A 24,038-nucleotide genomic window follows, 5' to 3' on the forward strand; every position below is an offset into this window, starting at 1 on the left:
ATTTTATGTATACTAAAAAATAAATAAATATAAGGTTAAATAAACTTAAATAAATATAAGGTTAAAAAATGTATACAACTAACAACTAACTATCTAGTTGTTATTGCAATAACTACTGAGGAAAGTCCAAAAGGAAAACCATTTTAAATATCCTTTTAGTTATCTATAACTGCTATTCTTTAGAAATCATGAATGCAACATACATTCATTATAAATAGCACTACAAGATTGTGTTTTTGAGCTAAAACTGAAAGAAAAAGTTCAAGAATGCTTGTAGATGTGTCTAGTTTGACAGTTTAGTGTGCTGGATGTGACTTTCACAGTCTGTTGGCAGACTGTAGGAAAGCCATCACACCTGTGACTTGCTCATTGATTAATGAGTCTTTCAAGTCATTGCTACCATCTGAAGAAGGGCCATGGCCTTTCCAAGCTTCACTGGTTTATTCGTCTTCAACTGCAGTCCTACCAAGGTATCTTCCATCAAGAAAATCATACCTGGTTAAAGCTAATGAAAACCTCAATATGTCATTTTCTAGACAAGTCAAAAAGCATGTAAAACTAGACAAAAGATGTATTCAAGCAACATGAATGCAGTTTTGTCATAACCTGTCAGTCTAGAGACTAACATTAAAAAAGCTTTCCTCAATGACATTTTTCATGGTGGCAATTCTGAATTGTCTCTTTACTATACAATACAGGACACACAACAGTTTCCTGCCCTATGCACAGACCAAGTTTGTTGTTTGATCCAGAAAGGAATTTGGCTTAGTCAAATTGGCGTTTTTGAGAACTTGCTGGTAATAGTGTGGGTTATCCATGGCAGATTCGAAGGCCACTGAAATCAGTAGATCACAGCACCTGTTGACACAGTCTACCAATATGGGAATGGCATCCTTCTGTCCCTCAATCCTGCAGCATCTTACTTTCAAGTGTACCATGGCCTCAATCTTAGCCCCACTTAGCCCCAGTGTTAAATGATATCCCTATGTGGAGATGATCATGTAAACTTTTCACTTAGTGAAATAGATCATGTAAGCTTTGCCACAGTAAGAAAGGTGAAAGATAGTTTTTTGGCTGAAGCACTGGACTGGGAGTCAGAAGATCTAAGTTCTATTCTTGGCTCTGCCACAGACTCTCTCTTCAACTCTGGAAACAGCGCTTCAAGCTCTCTATGTCTCAAATTCTCTATTAATCTAGGATAATAATACTTCCCTTGCTACCTCTCAGGGGTGTTGAAAGTCTTAACTCATTAAAGTTTGAAAAAGAGTTTTGAGATCTTTGGGTGGAACATGCTATTAGTGCAATGAATTATTATGTATTATTAATTGCACATTGCTAAAACCCCTAAAAGCTCAAGAGGCAGAAGGAAGGAACAGTTTGGTGGGCAAGACTAAACTTCTAACTTGCTACTATGCCTGCCTCAGCTCTTTCTCTTTTCCCTCACAGACGCAGAATCATAATCCCCACAGTGCAGGTGGGTGGATAAGCAGCGGGTGGTAGTTGGAACAAGGACACAGTCAGTACTCTGCCTGCATCAGCACAAGAGCAGAGCTCTAATACATCCAACTATACATCCAGGGAGTAGGGAAAACAGAATTTGCATTTTCAGCAACATCAACAAGAAGGATAAATGTGACCCTTTTCACTACAGAAGCAACATTGAGTAACAGGTGGGACAGAGTTGAAAGAAAAGAGGATTATTGGTAGAGGAAAGACTGCATCTGTTAATAAGGAGATGAGACAACCCTCCAGGATTGACCTGGACTCTCCCAGAATTGGCATTGATCTCTTGGTGACTATTGAAAGCAATCCGGGAGATCTTAAGAGGATATTTTAAGAAAATGACATTACGTCATGTTGCAAGAGGCCGGGGGGCGGTGAGGAATCTCCCGGAATAGCTTCAGTCAGAGTTGGCAACCCTAGACAGCCAAGTACCAGATGCAGGGTGTATTATGTAGTGGCATGAGGTGCTGAGTACAAAATTGAGTGAAAAGGCATATCAAGCAATCTCAACGTGGTTTCAATATGGAAAAAAGCAGGCTCTGCCATGAAGAAATGATAAGGGTAGCTATGCAAATTGTCAAGGAAACAGATGAGATGTAAAGCCTTACAATAGATACATAAATACATACATAATTAATATCAATACTAATAATTGAAACTGATCTAGCACGTTTTCATTCAAAGAGGTCAAAGCACCCAATTTATAAATGGGAAAAGTGAGGCAGAGTGAGCCAATGACAGAAAAAAGGACTCAACTCCTAGCCCTATACTCTAGCCACTAGACCAGGCAGTCTCCCCCTTCATGCTCTTCTTAAAGTAAGGTAGGTACAGCCAATACATTTTTTTTATTTTCCCATGTGCAGGTTTTATGCACTAGTGCTAGATGCAAATCAGAAAAAAAGCTTAATTCCAGGCACTCTTCCTTTGATAGTAACAGTTACAATAGAACATATCCCAAGTATGCAAAGGCCCCATCATAAAAGACTTTTGACATTCTTCTTTCTAACAGAGTTGGACCAATATTAGAAGGTTAGATATGGGAAATCGTATTAGCTATAGCCAATCAGGGTCTGATAGCTTCCTCTTTTTCCAGTCTTCTGAAGGGGAAAATTGTTTTACATACCAATGAAGGGTTCTGCAGGTCCTGCAATAATCAGAAAAATGCATGAACATTTACACAGAAGTAGAGCAGAGTTATGGGCTGAATTGTGCCGTAACTGTGGGCCTGTTACAGGGCTACAGATGATGGTACTAGTAGGGCACAAGCTTGTGACTTAGTTCCATTTCCATGAATATTCAACATGACAGTCTTAGGCACATGTAGAATTGATGAACTGAGTGGGCATGGGGTAAATCTCAGCTAAATGAGAGAGTTTTTGAGAAGAGATGCTGGGCATCAGACAGTATAACACATATACATTTAGAGCACGGTCAGCCAAATCCACAACCACAACGGGCTTTCATATAAAGACCATTCACCAACAGATTACCAGATATTTCATCCATATGTTATAGCCCAGGTCAAGAAACTTTATTACTGACAATTCATGCTGTTTAACTATTTAGTTCCACTCATATTGCTCTATGAAGGAGCTCACTGAGAAGTAGATAAATCTACTCCATTGGGCAAATAAGTTAGCAGGGCTCACAACTGACTGGACACACTGTGATTCATACGGCAAAGGAGCAAGAACACACAGTGATAATAGATAACATTGTTAGCTGGCAAATGGCATTTTGCCTATTTTGTCATCAAAATTGTTCATCTAAGGATAAAGATCCAATATTTCTCAACCAAATAGGATTAATTAAAAAGGTTAAAATGGGGAATAGATATAAATCCGATTTTTTTCCTAGTGAGTACCAGATCTGTTTCCCAGGGTGTAGTTCTGAGAGCTCTAGTGTGGTGGACAAGTTCTGCATCATATTAGGGGATTAGGAATTTCTGTGGTTCTCAGGGGAAAACATGCACTACAATCTACAATTGTTCAGGCATATTGTATCTGTGTTGTAAATACGTGGAGATGGACATTCTCAACCTGCATTTCAAGTTCTTCTCAACAAATTTCCTTTTATACAGGAAGGGACTATTGGGATGCAATTAAGTAGTGACTGCTCAATTAAGTAGTGACTGCTTGCTATGCCAGGTAGATCTTATTTAGTTAAGGGAATTATATATTGTAAACTATGAATCTTGTACGGTGTTGGAGTCCTGAAGACTTGACACAAGCTATTTGATATCAGGGCTCGCCCATTCACAGGTGCATGGTGGGATGCCACAGAAAAGTCCAATTACTGGGGCCAAGGGATCCCAGTGATCAAGATGTAGGGATTCAGATAACTGCAGGACAAAGCGCTTATTCCATAACTGTTTTGCACATGGTTAATAATTTTCTAGCTAGCTGCCTTTTACATCCTCTATGTCTTTGTCAAGGTTCCTCCCCCACTCTGAACTCTAGGGTACAGATGTGGGGACCTGCATGAAAACCTCCTAAGCTTACTTTTACCAGCTTAGGTTAAAACTTCCCCAAGGTACAAATTAATTTTATCTTTTGTCCTTGGAATAACCACTGCTACCACCAAACTCTAACTGGGTTTACTGGGAAACGTAGTTTGGACACGTCTTTCCCCCCCAAATCCTCCCAATTTTACCAATCCTGGGAAAGATTTGGTAAAAATCCTCACCAATTTGCATAGGTGACCACAGACCCAAACCCTTGGATCTGAGAACAATGAAAAAGCATTCAGTTTTCTTACAAGAAGACTTTTAATAGAAATAGAAGTAAATAGGAGTAAAGGAATCACCCCTGTAAAATCAGGATGGTAGGTACCTTACAGGGTAATTAGATTCAAAACATAGAGAATCCCTCTAGGCAAAACCTTAAGTTACAAAAAAGACACACAGACAGAAATAGTCATTCTATTCAGCACAATTCTTTTCTCAGCCATTTAAAGAAATCATAATCTAACACATACCTAGCTAGATTACTTACTAAAGTTCTAAGACTCCATTCCTGGTCTATCCCCAGCAAAAGCAGCATATAGACAGACAGAGACCCTTTGTTTCTCTCCCTCCTCCCAGCTTTTGAAAGTATCTTGTCTCCTCATTGGTCATTTTGGTCAGGTGCCAGCGAGGTTACCTTTAGCTTCTTAACCCTTTACAGGTGAGAGGATTTTTCCTCTAGCCAGGAGGGATTTTAAAGGGGTTTACCCTTCCCTTTACATTTATGACAGTCTTCTTTGTGGTATGCCAACTTCAACTGGAATTTTTTTTTGAGGGGGAGTACTATGTTCGGTGTTATACAGTAGGGCGCATTAGAGGACCACAATGGTCCTTTCTGGCCTTGGAATCTATGAACTCCTTCTCCACTAGAGTTTCTCCTACAAAACCAAACTGTCAGGGAACATGCCACTTTTTTTCCTGTCCTTGACATCTGTCACTTTTTCAGATTCAAACATCTTTAGAGACATATCACATCTTGACGTGGACAAAAAAGTGCATTTAACAGCACAGCTCACCTCGCTGACCCACCTTTCAGTTTCAGTACTAAATGAATATTTCAGCAATATTTGGTAAATTGGATTTTAAAAGAGCATTTTCTGGATATATAGATGATCATCAACACAATAAACATTATTAATGTAAACATTTTCCACAAATAGTTCACCATATGGGTACCATTCACAACAGATGGTATCTGTGTATCCACTAGAATCTATGCAATTTTGCTCTGTAATAATTCAAAATTCTCGGCTAGAAAAAACAATGATTTTATTCGAGTTACAGTGGACTTTAATAAATAGTTAAACATTTCATCAGATCACCTAACTCTTGATTGGGAAACAAATACTGCAACTTTATCCAGCATCAGCTAGTATAAACAGAACAGGCATGTGGACAGTCCTAACCAAACCCAATCAAAATGTTTTCCCACTGGCCAAAGCCCTTAGGCTCCACTGTAGACTATCTCAGATTAGAATGCTCTCCCTGACCCCAGCATAGCAGTACACTATCTGGTATAGGCCCTAGGTACCCATAGGACAGTGTCACTGTGTGATAAGCCACTGACATGTCTTATTAGGTAACATCCAATCTTGATTTGGCTATGGCCCATTCTGGTATCCTAACTGGACCAGAGTTTGTGCAGGTTTTGCAGCAGATACCACTGCAACCCCACTAAATTATTTGCCACAGTGTATAATGAGCCCCTTTGACTTACTACATAAACACACACACACGCACCTCTGCTTTACTTTCAAGAAACCTACCAAGCAGTTGAAGATACCTATATAGAGAGGTCTGAACTCACATATGAGAGGTGGACCTGAGCACGGTGAAACATCCAATGTCCTCCTGTGACAGTTACCTCCCGTCATGAGTCCTGCTTTTCTCATGACCATCTTGTTTTTTTAAGCATGGTCAGGTTGTTGACTCCCCTCCAAATTCATCTGAGTAGCAGGATAGATCATACTAACATGAGACCTTCTGTGGTTGCTGCCTGCTGGCTAGCTACTGGCCAAACAAAATCAATGAGATTTCACCCAACCCCCAGCATAACTGTAGATTACATCACAGATATTAAAATAGCACAACTGTTCACATTTACAGTAGCATGCAAATTAGCAGTTTTAATTCTCTAAAAATAAATACAAATGAGATCTGAAAGTATTTCTTTTAACTTGCATGTGTGTGAGAGCAAGCAGGTGCTAAAATCTGAGTGGAGATTACTTTTTATGAGTGCTTTAAAAAAGCAAATCCTTTCAATGGGCCATGTTCTCAAGTACATAAAAGGTGGTTACAAGGAGGAGGGAGAAAAATTGTTCTTCTTAACCACTGAGGATAGGACAAGAAGCAGTGGGCTTAAATTGCATCAAGGGCAGTTTTGGTCGGACATTAGGAAAAACTTCCTGTCAGGGTGGTTTAGCACTGGAATAAATTGCCTAGGGAGGTCGTGGAATCTCCATCATTGGAGATTTTTAAGAGCAGGTTGGACAAATACCTGTCAGGGATGGTCTAGATAATACATAGTCCTGGAATTAGCGTAGGGGACTGGACTAGATGACCTCTTGAGTCCCTTCCAGTCCGACAATTCTATATCACTATGTGTGCAAATGTACAGGATATACAGGCAAGTGTTCAAAAAGACAATGGATTTATACATTATAAATCAACATATCTACTCACTTAGCAATATAGCAGTAGATATTTTTGCTATATGAAATTTGTAATTGTTCACAAGTTGAGAAATATATCAATATTAAATTATGATTAAGGGCTGTAGTTCTTCTAGTTTGAATATATATTTTGTGTAGTATGTTTTGAATATATATTTTGTGTAGTAAAGCCAGGGGGTTCACTTTTGGAAAAGCAAACCTCTAAGAGCATATAAAAAAGTGTTGCATATTTATGTCATGTGAAAGGCAAAAAAAAAAAAAAAAGCAGTGGACATGTAGGATTTTTCTTATGCATGTGAAAATCATAGACATGTATTATAAATTAGTTTAATATTGTAAATCATTAATGAGAATACTTATTCAAACATAACACTTCAAATGTAACTGAAAACCATATTTTATCTCCCATTCCAACTACTCTCACAGCTAGAACTATGTAAAAATATCCACATTGCATCTGAAATCAGCCATGGAAAGAACTGCCATTTAACCACCTTTCCCCCCTATTGTTAAGAAAACTAGGTCAAAGTTTCTGGAAGGTCTGATCTGTTAATGGGTTAAACACGGATCACAGCTCTCTGCCCTACTTACTTTAGTAGGTTGGTCTCTATGACCTTTTACATTATATGACCTTGAGTTAATGTAAAGCACTAACCAAGATATTTCTTTTAAACATTTTCTAAATATACTTTTATTTCAGGGTTTACAGGACTAGGAGAGGCAGGATGCAAACACATAGGTGGAGCCAGCACTGAGTAGTTTGCGAAGATTCATGCCCCTTTTATCCATTACTGGAAGCCTTTTACCCTCCTCTAACTGCCAAATAATTAATGTGCCTACTACTTGCAGGCTCAGGGACAAAACTTGTCCCAATCTCACTCAGTCAGTAACTAGGTTGGGGAGGCATTTCCCTGGTAAATGAGTCCCATAAGCACTTTTTGCTTAGTTTTTCTACTGTAGGAGAATCAGCAGAGCATACTTAGTAAACATAGTGTCAAATAGACAGCATTTAAGCTTAAAAAGGGAACTAGAACTAGACATCACTGTGGACAGCTCGATGAAAACATGTATCCTCATTGTACAGCAGCAGCCGATAAGGGAAGAAAGATGTTAGAACATGTTAAATAAACTGATAGAAAATAATGCTGAAAATATTATAGTGTCTGTTTTATAAATTGATGGTATGGCCTCATTTTAAATAATGTGCTCAGTTTTGTTGACCTCATCTCGATAAGGATACAACAAAAACTGAATGAATCCAAAGAAGGACAATTAATGGAGAGACTTCCAAAATAGGAGAAACGATCAAGATTATGACAATTCAATTTAAAAAGGAGACAAACAATAGATGACAAGACAGAGGTATATAAAATAATAGGTAGTGTAGAGAAGGTAAACCAGGTACTCCTCTTTACACTCATCACACAAATTACAAGTCAACAGGGGAGTTGTTGTGGCCTGAGAGAGCAGCTTCCATCTGTAAGTCACACCAACCCTTCTCCACTGCCTTTGGCTCATGCTGATGACATCAGCAAACAGGGCAGTATAAGAGCCAGCCTCAGAGCTTAATTTCCTGTTGTGGGTTGGAGTCATACCTTTTGTTTATAGACACACTGAGTAATTTGTATTTGTTTTGAAAATACAAATTCCTTCATTTTAACTGAGGGCAGTTGTAAGCAGTAAGTAGGGAATGACATAGTGTGCATTCTTTGCTATTGTAACATCTTTGTCAATTAATTTTGGTTTAACTGAAAAATTAATGTTTTGAAAATATTGGATCAAAGTGAGGGTCTCTAAATCAGTTCAGCTTCCCCCTTTATATCAAAATCCTATTATTTGTCTGCTGGGCCTCTTGAACCCAGTCTGTACCAATATACACATTTCCGCCCAATGGGTGGTACTTCTTTGGAGTTGCTTACCTGTGCCAGGATTTGCATTAATTGTCTCCCACTGATTTTAGTTCCCTGTGGAAGCTCAGTAACTCTCCCTGATGGAACGAGCATACTATCCCTATCTCACAAATATACATATAACATTTATAGATGCACACGTTTATGAACAATCCCTTTGCCCATAGCATCTGGCACATCTCAATAAAATAATCTTTTCAAATTTCAGAGCTTTCACATCCATCACACTACCAACCTGTAACAAATCAATATGTTGCAGACAACAATTACTGAACAAATCACAGTTTCTGCAGAGCCTGGTCTAGAACTCTGGTCCCCTCACCTCCAAAAGTCACGGATCACCATCATTTCAGCTAAAGAATATCTCACTGGATGTCAGTAGTAGCAGGTCCCTTTATCCTGTCCATAGGCTAGTAAATAAAGGGTAACTTCACACATACAAAATTAGTACATTACAGGAGAAACCCTATACATATTAGGAAGGAGCATTCATTGCTCCAAAGATATCAGCTTCCTTTCATACAAATAGAGGTCATAGGCACCTTAGAAATACTTTAAATATATAAATAAGATGATTTACCATGCATACTTAAATTTGTCCTATACCAAGGACAAAATTACTATTTTTGTTATATCTGATAGGGTAAGACACAAATACAGCATACAAATACTACCTGCAAAGGACGTACAGTATTTTACATGCACACCTATCAACAGTCTGTGAGTTGTAAGAATATCATTTGTTTTGCATTAAATATCCTTGCTGTTCATTAAGCACTGCAATTTTAAAAGACAAAAATGTCATTTTAAAGAGGAACTGTTAGCATCGTTAAGTAAAATTTGTGTTGCATTATTTTTAAACAATTTAAATTAATGTTTCTGTGCTATAGCTATCATTTGCCATGACATCACTGAATTTAGGCCTTCATCGCTTATTTTAACAAGCATTCCCCTGAGTTCTGTGCTACACAGCTGAAATTTATATGAGTATTATGGATTTGGAAAAGCAAAAATTTGCTCTTATTACTGTGTAAAGTACTGCTTGTGGACAAAGGCAAACAAATTCTGGAATCTTAATCACAAAAAACACAGGCTTTTACCCCTTGAGATAAAAATTATAAATTGTAAATTATACATTTATCACTAGACTTTCTCATCGCATTCCAAATACAGAAAAACTATCCTTTCAAACAATTGACATTTTAAAATTCTGTAGTTTAAAAATATATTTCCCAATTATTTTACAATTTGTGTCAAAATTAACTTTAATGTATAGTCCATTATAAAGTAACACCAAAAATTGGAAAGTACAGACATTCTATATAAGAATCATATTACCTGTGTGCCAGCAGTGCCCTGAAGGTCATCTGATTCAGTCCCACATAACTTGGCAGCAAGATTGACCAATCCCAGTTCCATTCAGTAATGGCTGACTGTTGAGGTATAGGAAGAAGCTATTGTTAGTTATTAATCAGAGTTAATATGATCAGTAAATTAAAGCTCCAGCTGTGATAGACTAACTAAGAAGGAGGGGGGTCTAGAACAAGGACTTAGACAGATGATATCAATCATGTCCATAGAAGAAGGTTTTTATTCCAATAAGACAGCAATTAATTTATAAATCCATTTGGGGATGTAGCCATTATTTATAAAAAGATAAATCAATTTTTTGAGTCGTTATTCTTCCAACTGTTAATGGCATTTTGCCCAGTCACTTTCTCTGAGAGCTTGACTCTATTTGAAAAGCAAAATAATTGGCAACTTTTTATGTATTGTAGCAATTTACATTTTCTACTGTCAGCAAAAAGTTTATCAAGAGAAAGAACTTGGTGTAGCTGGAATTCATGCTGTATCTTAATTAGTGCAAGATATTTTACTTGTCTATTGTTGTGTAAGGCATTGCAATCACCAGATGGTTATTATAAATACCTATAAATATAAACAATATGAACTCAGGTAAATGCCCTGTTGCTTATTTAATTAATAAAATCTACCCTACAATAACTGTATGCAGACAAATGATGTCATACAAGAATATCATGCTTACAAAGCAATACTTATAGCTGTATAACATTAACATTATTAACTATAGTTCAGCCAATAAGGAATAGTGACCATAATACAATTAAGTTCAATATACTTGGGGGAGGGATCGCTCCCAAAATTAGTATGGTGAAAGTAAATTTGGCTAGGAGTTCAAAAAAAAAAAAAAAGATGAGGAAGCCAGTCAAAACTGGGGAAATTAAAATCCTTATGACTCTGAATGGAGGCTACTTTCCCATACAATAATAAATAGTGACAGGAATTATGTAAACCCCTAAACAAAAAAAGAAGAGGGAAGGTAAATACCCATATATATGTATATTAATATATATGGCTAAATGGCAAGGTTCAAGAGCTTATTTAAGCCAAACAAGTCTCCTGTAGAAAATGGAAATCCAGCCCAAATGAAGCCAATAGGAAGTAATGTAATGTAAACTGAAGCAAGCAGAGTTTCCAACAAGATTTTCAGGGTTCCCTAGTCCCACAGAACCTCTGGTGCTACTGGAGACAGTTGAATATACTCCACGGTTCCTCTTCCACCCAGATGTTTAGTTCCCTCCCTGTCTCTCCGCCTTTCTTTTACCCCCTCCATCCTTCCTTCATGCACTCACACACAATAAAAGTCAGGGAGTGGGAAGGATAGAGAAAGGAAGAATGGGAGAGAGGGGCAGGGAAAGTAAAAGAGAATAAGTGAGTAAATGGGGAAGAAAGTGGATGGTGGAAGTGAATGTCTGATTAAGAATGAATGAGGAGGAAAAAGACTATCAAGAATGAGATGAGAGATGGAAGGAGTTAATGAAGAGGGAGGAAAGAGAGTTAAAGAGGGAGGGGATGGAAACAGGAAAGACAGTGCTCCAATGTTCTAACTGTAAACTCAAGTAGTCATTCATTCTACACACAGAATAAGAAAAAGAACATCGAAGATAAGTGAAATTAGAAGGGCTAAAAAGAGGGGATTTGAAGAGCAAACAGAAAGAAAAAAAAAACAACCAAGAAACTTTGTAAATGTAATAGAAGGAGGAAGCCTGGGAGAGAATTGGTCAGTCTGGTGGTAAAGTAAAGGAGTAGTGAAGGAAGGTAAAATCACCTGAGATAAGCTAAATGATTTCTTTGAAGCAGCCTTCACAACAGATCCATTGAGGAGCTGCATGACCTGAGCCTTACTCTTATTAGATAGCAAAAAAGAGGCACTGTTAGAGATTGAGATGTCAGGACAAAGTGATAAAATTCAGAGTAACAAGTGGCTACAACTAGATGGTAAACATCAGGAGTTCTGAAGAAATGTAAAAATAAAGTGGATGAATTGTGAACAGTAATTATGCGCTCTCTCTCAAATTAGCTACTAAACCAAAGGGCTGGAAGATAACAAATCCACATAATATTTAATTAAATTGCAATGGTTGATCCTGGGGTGTACAGAGCAGCGAACTTTATTTCAGGACCAGGTAAACTGGCTGAAATTATAATTAAAAAGAATTATTAAACCTCTTGATGAACATGATATGATGGGGACAATGTAGCACGGCTTCAGAAAAGGAAAATCATGCCTTCTAATCTACCATAATTCTTTGCATATGTCAACAAGATAGCAAATAAGAGACAACCTGTTGATTTAGTTTATTAGTTCTTGTTATGGACTTTTTTGAAGGCAGTTTAAAAGACCATTAAACAGCCTTTGAAAAAATCCATAACAAGAACTTATATTAAGGAAACCAAGTAGTCGTGGGGTGAGAAGAAAAGTATTGTCTTGTATTAGAAACTGGCTATAACACAGAAAACAAAGAGTGAAAACAAATGATAAAATTTCATAATGGCAAAAAGATAACAGGGCATGGCTCCAAAGTCTGCCCTAAACCACTGTTGTTCAGTGATGTGGTAAAATAAGTGAATAGAGAGTGAGGTGGCAAAGCTTACAAATGACACAAAATCAGTTGGGTTACTCAAGACTAGAGAAGCTGCCAGGAAAAACCCAAGGTGGCAGATGAAATTCAGTGTTGACAAATGTAAAGTAATGCACATTGTAAGGAATAATTTGAACTATTCATACATATTTCTGTGTTCTATTTTAACTGTAGCCCCGAAGGAAAAAGACCTGGCAGTCATTGTGGACAGCTCAATGTAGTCCTCTGCTCAATGTAGAAACAGAAAGGGTACAGAAATTGATGTTGAAAATGTTAAGAGGTTAAAAAAAAAACTACAACAAGAATTGTACATGAAGGGAGACTGAAAAGTTTGCAACTGCTTTGTTTAGAGAAAACAAAAAAAAAGAGGGGACATGACATAGGTATATAAAATAATGAATGGTAAAAATAGGGCCCCTACGTGTTTTGTGATTCCACAGCCATAGAACCTGCTGCAAAATCTATCCTTTTTTGAAGATGCTGCAGAATTCAGCATTTTTGCATGAGAATCCCATATTGTTGCAGGCAGGTACCAGACATTTTGTTTTCTGTCTCCTTGCCCTATCAGTTCCACCCTGCAGCTACCAATTGGGAGAATTAATTGGGGAACAGAGGCTTATGAGGCTGGAGTGTGGAGTCCATTCACCTGAAGAACAGAGTGAAAATATTAATTGACACATTTTTCATTTATATTTATTTTTAATATGGGCCCTAGTCAAAAGTACTGATAGAAAACAAATTTGTCAATAAATATTTTTGTAAAGGATTATTTTGTATGATAATTTTCCCCCATTATATTCCTTAGGTAGCCTAGCTCCATGGACATAGGCTATCTTGTTGTTCAAGAGACCTGTCTTCAAACCTCTCTCTCTGCTGAGTGCCAGGAAGTGGGAGCCTGTAACCAGCTTAAGAGGCTTATCCCTGGCAACACTCTCCAGGCAGGCCAGCATACTCTTCTGGTTCACCCACTTCCTGGCTTATTTAGGCTAATCCAAACCCGGTGGTAATGGGCTGTATGGGAGGGAAGGGATTGTTAATGAAGAGGATTTTACGGGAACAGAGTAAGTTAACAGTGCTGCAGAATTCAGCTGCTCTTGTTCCTGAATTTAGTGCCACTGTGCCATGGAATACACAGAATCCTGAATAAACACAAAGTTGGCACTCCTATTTATGCTCTCATAATAGAAGAACTAAGGCACAAGTCTTCAGAATTGAAAGGCAACGAGTATAAAACTGATAGAAGGAAATACTCTTACACAATGCATAATTGGCTCACTGACAAAAGATATTGTGAAGGCCAGAGGCTTAGTGGGATTCAAACAAGGATTCATCATTTATGTGGGTAATGAAAACATATATATACTTAAATTATATAGGGTAAAAATAAAGAAACAGATCAGAGATTTATAAACTCTCATGCTTCAGGAGAGAGGACAACCACTGACTGATGGGGATAAGAAGAAATTTAGGGAGAATAATTGTCCATTATGAGTTTTCTTGTACTATCCTCTGAAGAATCTAGTAGTAGCTACTGGCAGAGACCAGATAATGGACTAGACTGACCATTGGTCTATTCCAGTATGGCAGTTCCTATATTCATGTGTTAAAAGTACATTTTTAAGGAAATAAAATAAGGTAACTTCTTTAATAGTAAAATTAATTTCAGGAAGCAAGTTGATTTACTGACTAATAGGTTTGACACATGATACTTTAAGGTCTATAGTCCATTAATTATTTTTATTTAAATGCTTGGACAGTTTTCCAAGTTCTGAAAAACAGATTTTATGCTAAAATTTCTGGAATCCAACACAATCCAATATGAACTATCTCTTGTCACCTGCTGATTAATGGAGCACTGCAACTCTGTCATATAGCAAAAGAATTCTGCCCTGAGTTGTCAGTATTTGAAGGTCTTATTCTACTCACTATTAATGAATGTAGGCAAGAACTGTAACAGGCATGATAAAAATATTATCTGGGTTCCAAATTTGGACACCATTTAATTTTTTTCCCAGGTGTCTAAGACAAGTAATTCCTCCCTTGAGTCCTCTTCATTTAGGATATTTACAAAGGGACTTGTGGAACAAGAAAGAGCAACACAGGCTTAAAACTGGTTCAATGGGGGTCAAGAGTCTCAAAGTAGTATTCATCTCCATCATTCACACCATTAACACTTTCACTGAAATACATCACATGGATTAAATATCTATTACACAATATTTAGAAAATGGCATATACAGTGAAACTCGTCTTTAGCCATCACTAAAGAGAGCAGAGGTGATATCTTTACCGAAATACCAAACAAATTTGTACTGAAAAAAGATAAGGGGTTGACTAGAGGAAGAAGTTCTTAGTGCGTACTTCAGTGTAACAGTTTAAAAGATCAGCATTTATATTACCATTTGAAATTGTGGGGGTGCCTAAAGGGATTAAGAAGATTGGCAAAGTCTCCGAATAAATTTTTCAAAAGTGCCTACATGATCTAGGCACATAAATCCCAATTTAAAAGTGACTTTTGAGATTTGTACCCTAAGTGCCGTTCTCAGACTTAGGGAGTTTTGATGATTTTACCTTAGATCTAATTTAAAAAAAACAAAAACAACAACAAAAAAAAACCTGCTGACCTGGCAAGGTACTAGTTTCTGGAATTGGATACCTTAACATTTTACCTGATTAGCCTAATATGAACATCGGAAATACATACTTTTCTCTTTTTTTTCTATGTAATCTATATCTATCTATATATTTCCAATGCAACCATTACTATAGTGTCACGTATTTTTGACAATGGTTGTCATCAGGTACTGTATTTTATGGATGTTTTTTCATCATTTCTCCCAAATATGCGCTTCAAGCGTTGTCACTGTCTTCAACAGAGAGACCCAGTCCATTGCATCAAGATAATGAAAAATCATCCATAAAAATGTGCTTCCTGTGTTCATACTGAAGTAATGTAGTTATAGGTAAAAGAATACAAATTCCAAAAGTACATGAGATCCACATCACAGCAACAATACAGATAAAAGAACGGGGTGGGGGGAATGTGTCAATGACAACCCCCTTGCATAATACAAATGGGTTAGAATTGTCAGCACTTTAGAGGCAGCAAGCACCCAAGCAATTTTATTAAGTTTGTGCCTATGCCAATTAGTTCATTATCATGATTTCAACCATCACTGTCATCATAGTTTCATAGAGTTTAAGGCCAGAAGTGACCATTAGATCATCTAGTCTGACCTCCCGTATATCACAGGCTACTAAATTTCACCCAGTTATCCCTGTATTAAGGACAATAACTTGTGTTTGGCGGAAGAAAATTTTTCAGAAAGATATTCAGTCTTGATCTGAAGCCTTCAAGAAATGGAGAATCCACCACTTCCTGGGATAGCTTGTTTCAACAGTTGATCACCCCCATTGTTAAAAATGTTTGCCTTTTTTTTCCATTTTGAATTTGTCTGGCTTCATCTTCCAGCCATAGATTGTTGTTAGGCCTTCCTCCACTAGATTAAACAGCCCTTTAGTATCTGTTATTTTCTCCTCGTAAAGTTACTTGTATGCTGTAATCAAGTCAACTCTTGATCTTCTTTTTGAATAGGTAAACAGATTGAAAGGCATTTTTTCCACCCTTCAAATAATTTTTGTCTCTCTTTTTTGCACCCTTTCCAATTTTTCAACATCCTTTTAAAAATGTGAACACCAGAACTGCACACACTATTCCAGTGTTGATTTCAGCAATGCCACATCTGGAAGTAAAATAATCTCCCTAACCCTATTCACTACTCCCTTGTTTATACAGACAAGGATCACATTAGCTCTTTTTACCACAGCGTTACAGTTGAGAAATCATGTCGAGTTGCTTGTCCACTAATTCCTAAATTATTTTCAGAGTCACTGCTTTCCAGGACTGCCTCATTGTGTAGGTATGACCTGCATTCCTTATATTATAATATGTGATATTTTCATTGATAGGACTTGAAAATTTCAAAAACTTTCACTTACCTGATCAAACACATTTGCACAATATTGGCGGTGCACCTGGAAAGGATTGAAAACAGGCTGCTCTTGTGCGCTCCTCAATGTCAAATGTGAATGTTCAATGGGTATTACATCCTCTTCAGAAGAATTCCCACAAGACAGCAGCTCTTTCAAATATTCCTTTTAAGAAGAAACACAAGTTAATGAGTATCACCTATCCTTGATAGCAATAGTCTGATCAAATTCCACATATAAATTTAGCTAGTCTCTTTGCCCAGCCAGATTATTATCAGATCTCTCCCTCCTCTCCGCACTTTCTTCTTCCTGCCCCACTGGGCTCCAGCCAGGCCCAGAGCATCTGACAGCAGCATTGCATGTAAATGAGGATTTAATACAGGAAAAAGGAACTCCAGAGGGTAGGAGTATGGACCCCAAACAAAAAGAGTAATAATACTGATGGGAGGAATAGTCAGGCAGATGATACGAATAGTGAAAGGATTATATTTAATCTGTCTAGGAAATATTCTGAAGTCAGATGAAATATTTGTACACTAATGCAAGAAGCCTGGGCAACAAAATAGTGGAACTAGTATTACTGGTGCAGGAAACCAAACCAAATAGTATAAAGATAACAGAAATATGGTGGAATTGCAGTTGTGACTGGAATAGAGGTATTGATGGATATGTGCTTCTCAAGAGAGAAAAAAATAAAGGTAAATGTGGTGGGGTACCACTGTACACCAATGATGTGGTACAGTGAGGAAATCAGAAGCATTGTACCTCAATGATGTGGCAGACACAAGAAATAAGAAGTGATAACATTAGCATGGATAAAACAGAATCAGTTTGTCTCAAAATCACTTTGGGGAAAGATTGTATAAGAGATTCTATTAGGGTAGTGTTAGGGGTCTGCTCTAGATCCCTCCCCTCCCCCAGGGTGGAATCTGGAAATGGACAGAGATCTCTTTGATGTTATGAGAGAGATAAATACTAACAAAAATTGTGTCGTTATGGAAGACTAACTTCCTAGATATAGACTGGAGAACAAATATTACTAATAATGGTATGACCCAGTTATTCCTGGATGCCAGCAGACACTTCTTCAAATAGTAATGAACCAACAAGAGGTGATGCTTTTTTAGATTTGGCTTGGATAAGTAATGAAGACATTATAGACATTCTATTTGTAGAAAATAACCTTGAATTCAATGATCAAGAGTTGATTCTATTGAAATTAAATGGAAAGATAATCAAAAAAACTGCTTGGTAACTAAAGTGTTTAATTTCAAAAGGGCGAATGTTGAGAAATTAAGGGAACTAGTTTGTGAAGTAAACTAGACTGATGATCTCAAGGCCTTAAACATGCAGGAGGCTTGAAATTTATTTAAGTTAAAGGTGCAGAAACTATCTGGAATTTGCATCCGAAGCATGTACGGATGGACTCCAGCATTTACTAAATGAATAACCACTTCAAAAAGGATATTAGGAATAAGCAAAATCCTAAAAAGAAAGGGACTGATCAGCAAAGAAAGCTATACCTTGGAGGTCAGAAAGTGTAGGGATAAAATAAGAATGGCCAAAAGTCAAGCTGAGTTATACCTTGCAGCAGAAATTAAAATAAATAGTAAAAAGCTCTTTAGCCATATAAATAAAAAGAAGCAGTGGGCAGCCACTATGCAGTGAGGATGGGTGAGAAATTAAGGATAATCTAGTTATAATATGGATAATAAGACTGCAAAACTAAATGAATACTTTGCCTCAGTTTTCAATAAGGATGCTAATGTTGAACATGGGGGGAAAGGCAAGATGGTTAATGGGAATGAGTATATAGAAATTACCACATTCAAGATGGAAGCAAAACTCAAAAATAATTTAATGTACTCAGATTGGGAGGGGTAGCAGGGGAGTGGATAAACTGCATCCCAGAATACTGAAAGAACTGTCACATAAAATTGCAATTCTGATACCAAAGATTTTCAATTTATCTGTTAAACTGGAGGTGGTATGGTCTGACTGGAGAATAGAAAATATAGTACCTATATTTAAGAAAGAAGGAAAAAATAAGCCAGTCAACTATGCACCTGCTAGTCTGACCTCAATAGTATGCAAGGTTTTAGAACACATTTTAAAGAAAAGAATAACTAAAGACATGAAGGAAAATGGGATAAAATGCAACATACATTTGCAAGCGGTAGATCATGCCAGTCTAAGCTGATATCCTTCTTTGTAAGATAACTAATGTTTTAAGACCAACTAAATATGGTACATCTAATCTATCTGGACTTCAGTAAAGCATTTGATATGGTATCACACAGGAAATCATTAGTCAAACTGGAGAAGCTGGGGATTAGTACAGGATTGTAAGGAACTAGTTAATGGGGAAGCAACTATAGGTTGTGCTAAAAGGAAAACTATTGGTCAGGAGGGAGGTTACTAGTGGAGTTCCTCATGGATCGATTTTCAGGCAAATCTTATTTTTACTTAATGACCTTGACACAAAAGGTAGGAGAGTGCTAATGAAATGTTCTGATGAAACAACGTTGGGAGGCATCATCAATACAGAGGAGGATCGAATATTCTACTAGAAGAATTGGATGACCTTGAGGACTGGAATAATACAAATGGGATGAAATTTAATAGTCCAAAGTGAAAGATTGTGTACTTACAGACTATAAGACTTTTTTGCTATAAGCTGTGGACTCATCAGTTGGAAATGACAGAGGAGGGAAAAGACCTGGGTATATTAGTGAAAATATCAATTTGTGATACAGGTTAGAACATTTGGAGACTCAAACTGGCTTGTATAGCCTGGCAATTAGGTGTTGTGTGGCATGCAAATTTCATAACTATTCAAAGCTGTAAAAAATCCTGCCTCCTCTTTCTTCATTTCTCTCTTTCCAACAATCAGTGCAGTCACAGAACCAGTTCCTACTTCCCTCATTAATTTACAACAGTTAGACTTACATATATTAATGTGTTAAAGTTAATTAGTGCTTGTTTCTGACAATTTTTAAATCAATTCTTGTTAGTCCAAACTGTGGGGGGACTTTTGTTGCCTGGCATAATGGGTGAAGTCAAGAAGACAGGCATCAGAAAATACACCTCTTGCTCTAATAAGATGTTAATCTTGGAAAAGTGTGAGTATAAACTCTTGGAGAGCAGTAGTGGAGTCATTACCAATGAAAGAACAGTTTCTCGTAAGTAACTTTCTTTTCTTCGCCACCCAAATGTGAAGAATATCTGGATACTGATTTTGTAGACAGTGTCTGTCCACGGAATTGATGTAAACGTTGATGACTATTCTATTTACATAAATAAGGACACACTGCACTTCCATCTGGTCAATGAGTAAACTCTATACACCTTTCTATTGAACCTGTTTAGTTCCAGATATAGGAATGGGCTTCTTCAAGAAGCAAGGAAATTTTTACACTGTGACCCAGATTCTCAAGTACACTTTACCTCTGCTCAACACCTCTGAGTGAGGGAAAAGGGGATGCACAGGCAACTCTTTAATTAATTTTGCAAGTTCCCTACCCCCAGGTTGGCTAAGGGCCAATTTAAGCCCATCACAAATTGGAGCAGTCTGAAGGCTGTTCTAATGCACTTCTTATGCCTGAGCTGTTGGGAAGTGTTGTTACACTGGCTCTATGCCAGCCAGAGATTCTCCCATACTCAGGGAATCCTTAGTTGAAACCTTCTGGCCCTTTTGGGTATTTCCACACTGCATCTTGGAGCAAGCCTCCCAGCTCAGGTCCACAGACTTGCATTTGAGGGGCTCGTGCTAGCATGCTAAAAACAGCTGTGTAAATGTTGCTTTGACATTGCCCATCACGCTTGAGTCCCTGAGCTCCAGCCACAATTCTACAAAGCTATTTTTACAGCGGAAACTCAAGTCTGTGAACCGAGACTGGAAGGCTCCTGTCCAGATGCAGTGAAGACATACCCTTTGTGTCATCAAAGCAAAGCATACAGGCTTCAGTGGGGGCTAGAATCTGTCACATTGACTTTAGAATAGCCTAAAATTCTGTTTCCCATGGAAATGAGTTACTTGGCATAGATGAAAAGAATGGTCTTTGACATTATTAGGAAATCATTATGAGGGAAGGACATCTCAGATTGTTTCCTGCAAGATTAAGGATTCTCTTTTGGGGACAAAGGATGCTGATACTTTTTGAAGTCTCTAAATACGATACAATCGGAAGTGAAAACTGGTATTAACTTGGAACTTTTGGCTCCAGTAAATCACCCATTTATTCCCAACTTCCAAAAATGTTTTTTACTTATTACCTGATGTCATAAAATGACCAAGTTACGGTGAAAGGCTATGACCATTATTTATGGGTTATTTGTATAAATTTAACTTGGCCTTTTGCATATGTTATACAATACCCTCAAGTAAGCAGTATTACAATCAGAGCTTTCAACTGTGGGATCCCTTGATTTCTCAATGGAGGGCACTCAACTTTGGAACTTGCTTTCCCTGTGGTGAGCATCAGAACATGATGTAAGACCTATCTTTTTACAAAGGCATTTTCTTGTGTTGGAAAGAAGGGTGGAGATATATTTTGAGGTAGAAACTTCATCAACAATGGTAAATTTGTTATTTTAAGTATTGTTTTTTTTACTGCATTTCAGCTAAGAGACCAGGAAATGAGCATGTTTCATAAATGTAAAAATAAATACAAATAAAACCAAATTTGCAAGTACATAATGTATGTTCTCACCAACTGTGGCTGGGTGTGAAACAATAATGTGAACAGAACATTCTTGACTCATATGCAGTGTTGTTGTAGCAGTGTCGATTGCAGGATATTAGTGAGACAAGGTGGGTGAGGTAATATCTTGTATTGGAGCAACTTCTGCTAGCGTGAGAGACAAATTTTTGAGCCTACACAGAGCTCTTCTTCTTAAGAGCTCTGTGTAAGTTTGAAAGCTTGTCTCTCTCTCACCAACAGAAGTTGGTCCAATACAAGATATTACCTCACCCACCTTGTCTCTCTATTGTTGACTCAGTCTATGAGAGGCTGTCTTCTTTGGAAGCCACCAGATGACAATTTCTATTTATTTATTTATATTATTTCGTTGAATACATAACTTCAGTACCATAGCTCCACAAAACCTATTATAAATTTCCATAACTTTGTGGTGCTGATTTCACAAAGTAAAGCTACTAAAAATCACCATCCCATTTTCTCCATTCTTTGGAATGACAGGTTTCAGAGTAGCAGCCGTGTTAGTCTGTATTCGCAAAAAGAAAAGGAGTACTTGTGGCACCTTAGAGACTAACCAATTTATTTGAGCATAAGCTTTCGTGAGCTACAGCTCACTTCATCGGATGCATCACGAAAGCTTATGCTCAAATAAATTTGTTAGTCTCTAGGATGCCACAAGTACTTCTATTCTTTGGAATGATTACTCTGAGCAGCCACTTACTGATTTGTCATGTAAGCTTTTGTTCACATCACAAATTTTAAACTAGTTATGGAAAACAGTGTTTAAAAGTGCATAGCATGATTCTGTGCCAAAAACTATACATTTTTAGTGGTTTCACAGCCACGTTGAAGAAATCTGTTTGAGCCTTGCCAGGGTCTTGAGTATGGCCCCATTGAAAATGTTTTCACTTAAAGATGTCGTATAGATGTACTTTTCACTTTCTTGTTTAAACTGTTGAGTAGTGTTGAGAGATGCTACTAAACAGATACTGTGTTCTACTCCAAATAAGGCAAAATTTCAGTGATTTCTGTATATATGCGTACTTTTATACAGACATACATCATAGCTAAGATTTACAAAAACAGATGCACATAGTTGGGCTCCAAAGTCCACACTTAGACAACTAAACAACTGATTTGATTTTCTGAAGTGATGAGTGACCAATTGCTCCGATTGACATAACATGGACTTAAGTGCCTAATTGTGGATTTAGGAGCCTGACATTAGGCAGTCAATTTTGAAAATCGTGGCCTATCCCTAAATTTGCAGTATCATGCATTCTGTTATATGCACTTGGTTATACTTTAACTACAAATATATATAAGTAATGCTTTTTAAAAAATTACATAAATTCAGGCATGTACATCTGTAGTATCACTAGGGTTGCCAGCCCTCCTGGTTTTGCCAGAAGTCTCCCGGCATCAGGCTCTATATCCTGAAACCAAACCAGGAGATTTTAGTTGCTAAAAATCCGGCGGCGCAGCAAGGCTAAGGCAGGTTCCCTGCCTTCCCTAGTTCTGCACAGCTTCTGGAAGCAGCTGGCATGTCATTGTGGCCCCTGGGAGGAGCAGGGGGTCTCCGTGCGTTGCTCCTGCCCTGAGCGCCGACTCTGCAGCTCCCATTGGCCGGGAACTGCGGCCAATAGGAGCTGTGGGGCAGTGCCTGCAGGCAAGGACAGCGCACAAAGAACCCCTGGCCCCTCCACCTAGGAGCTGCTGCCAGAGGGATGTGCTGGTCGCTTTCGGGAGCCACCCGAAGTAAGCTCCGCCTGGCCGGAAACCACCCCACACCTCCCACACCCAAACTCCCTCCCAGAGCCCACATCCTCTCCTGCACACAATCTCCCTCCTGGAGCCTGCACCCCGCACCTCCTCCTGCACCCAAACCCCCTGCCCCAACCTGGTGAAAGTGAGTGAGGCTGAGGGAGAGCGAGCGATGGAGGGAGGGGGGATGGCAGGGTCTTCTTTTTGGGAACCTGAAAAATGGTAACCCTAAATATCAGAAATGATGAGATGTTTCAGAGTAACAGCCGTGTTAGTCTGTATTCGCAAAAAGAAAAGGAGTACTTGTGGCACCTTAAGAGACTAACCAATTTATTTGAGCATGAGCTTTCGTGAGCTACAGCTCACTTCATCGGATGCAAGTGAGCTGTAGCTCACGAAAGCTCATGCTCAAATAAATTGGTTAGTCTCTAAGGTGCCACAAGTACTCCTTTTCTTTTTGAGAAATGATGAGAGACTCCTTTCTTGTCTAGATTCTATGGGATGCAATAAACAATTGAATTTGTTTCCAAATGGTTAGCACAGATGCTCTTCTATTAATATTAAAAGTGATTTAACTACACAGGGTTATACAGATTTATCAGTCTTTTATCTGAATGAATTTACTTCACCCCTACAGCTGTAGGGTGTGTTTGTTGTTTTGTTTTTTTTAAATCAGCAGAATTGACTTACGATGTTTAATTCTACTTCCTGTAGGAGTCAGATTTTCAATAGCATGATGATTTTCTTACTATGTTCTAACTCCTAAAATAGATCTGTGGTCTACACAATATAAATATGAAGCAAGTTTATGAGCCATGCTATTGTTAAAGTACCTAAATAAAATCTATATTGTTTCCTGTAAAGTAATCTTTACTATACAAATGCAGAAAAGCCTGAACTGAATAGGTTCTATTACAATGCAATATTGAGTTTGGTATTGACTTTAAGAAGCATTATCACCTCCTTGACTAACCCTTAGCTGCCAGCAGACGCTGCCTCAGGCCAGTACACACCTAATTGCTCAGTAAAAAGGCCGTTTCCCTACCTCATTG

General features: G+C 37.9%; 1 protein-coding gene across 11 annotated transcripts in view; it reads right to left on the bottom strand.

The window, feature by feature from the left end:
* Positions 1–24,038, bottom strand: part of KIAA0825 (KIAA0825 ortholog) — a 406,839-nt gene that overhangs the window by 165,349 nt on the left and 217,452 nt on the right. For all 11 annotated transcript variants that reach the window (XM_037903240.2, XM_037903239.2, XM_043546230.1 and 8 more), the window contains 3 exons: positions 24,032–24,038; positions 16,532–16,687; positions 9,927–10,021 (listed from right to left, as the gene is read on the bottom strand). The exon at positions 24,032–24,038 is cut by the window's right edge and continues 153 nt beyond it. In XM_037903240.2, the coding sequence (XP_037759168.1) occupies positions 9,927–10,021; positions 16,532–16,687; positions 24,032–24,038 (258 nt within the window). The remainder of the gene's footprint in view (positions 1–9,926; positions 10,022–16,531; positions 16,688–24,031) is intronic.

Source organism: Chelonia mydas, chromosome 5 (genome assembly GCF_015237465.2).
Source record: "Chelonia mydas isolate rCheMyd1 chromosome 5, rCheMyd1.pri.v2, whole genome shotgun sequence".
In the NCBI taxonomy this organism is placed as follows: Eukaryota; Metazoa; Chordata; order Testudines; family Cheloniidae; genus Chelonia; species Chelonia mydas.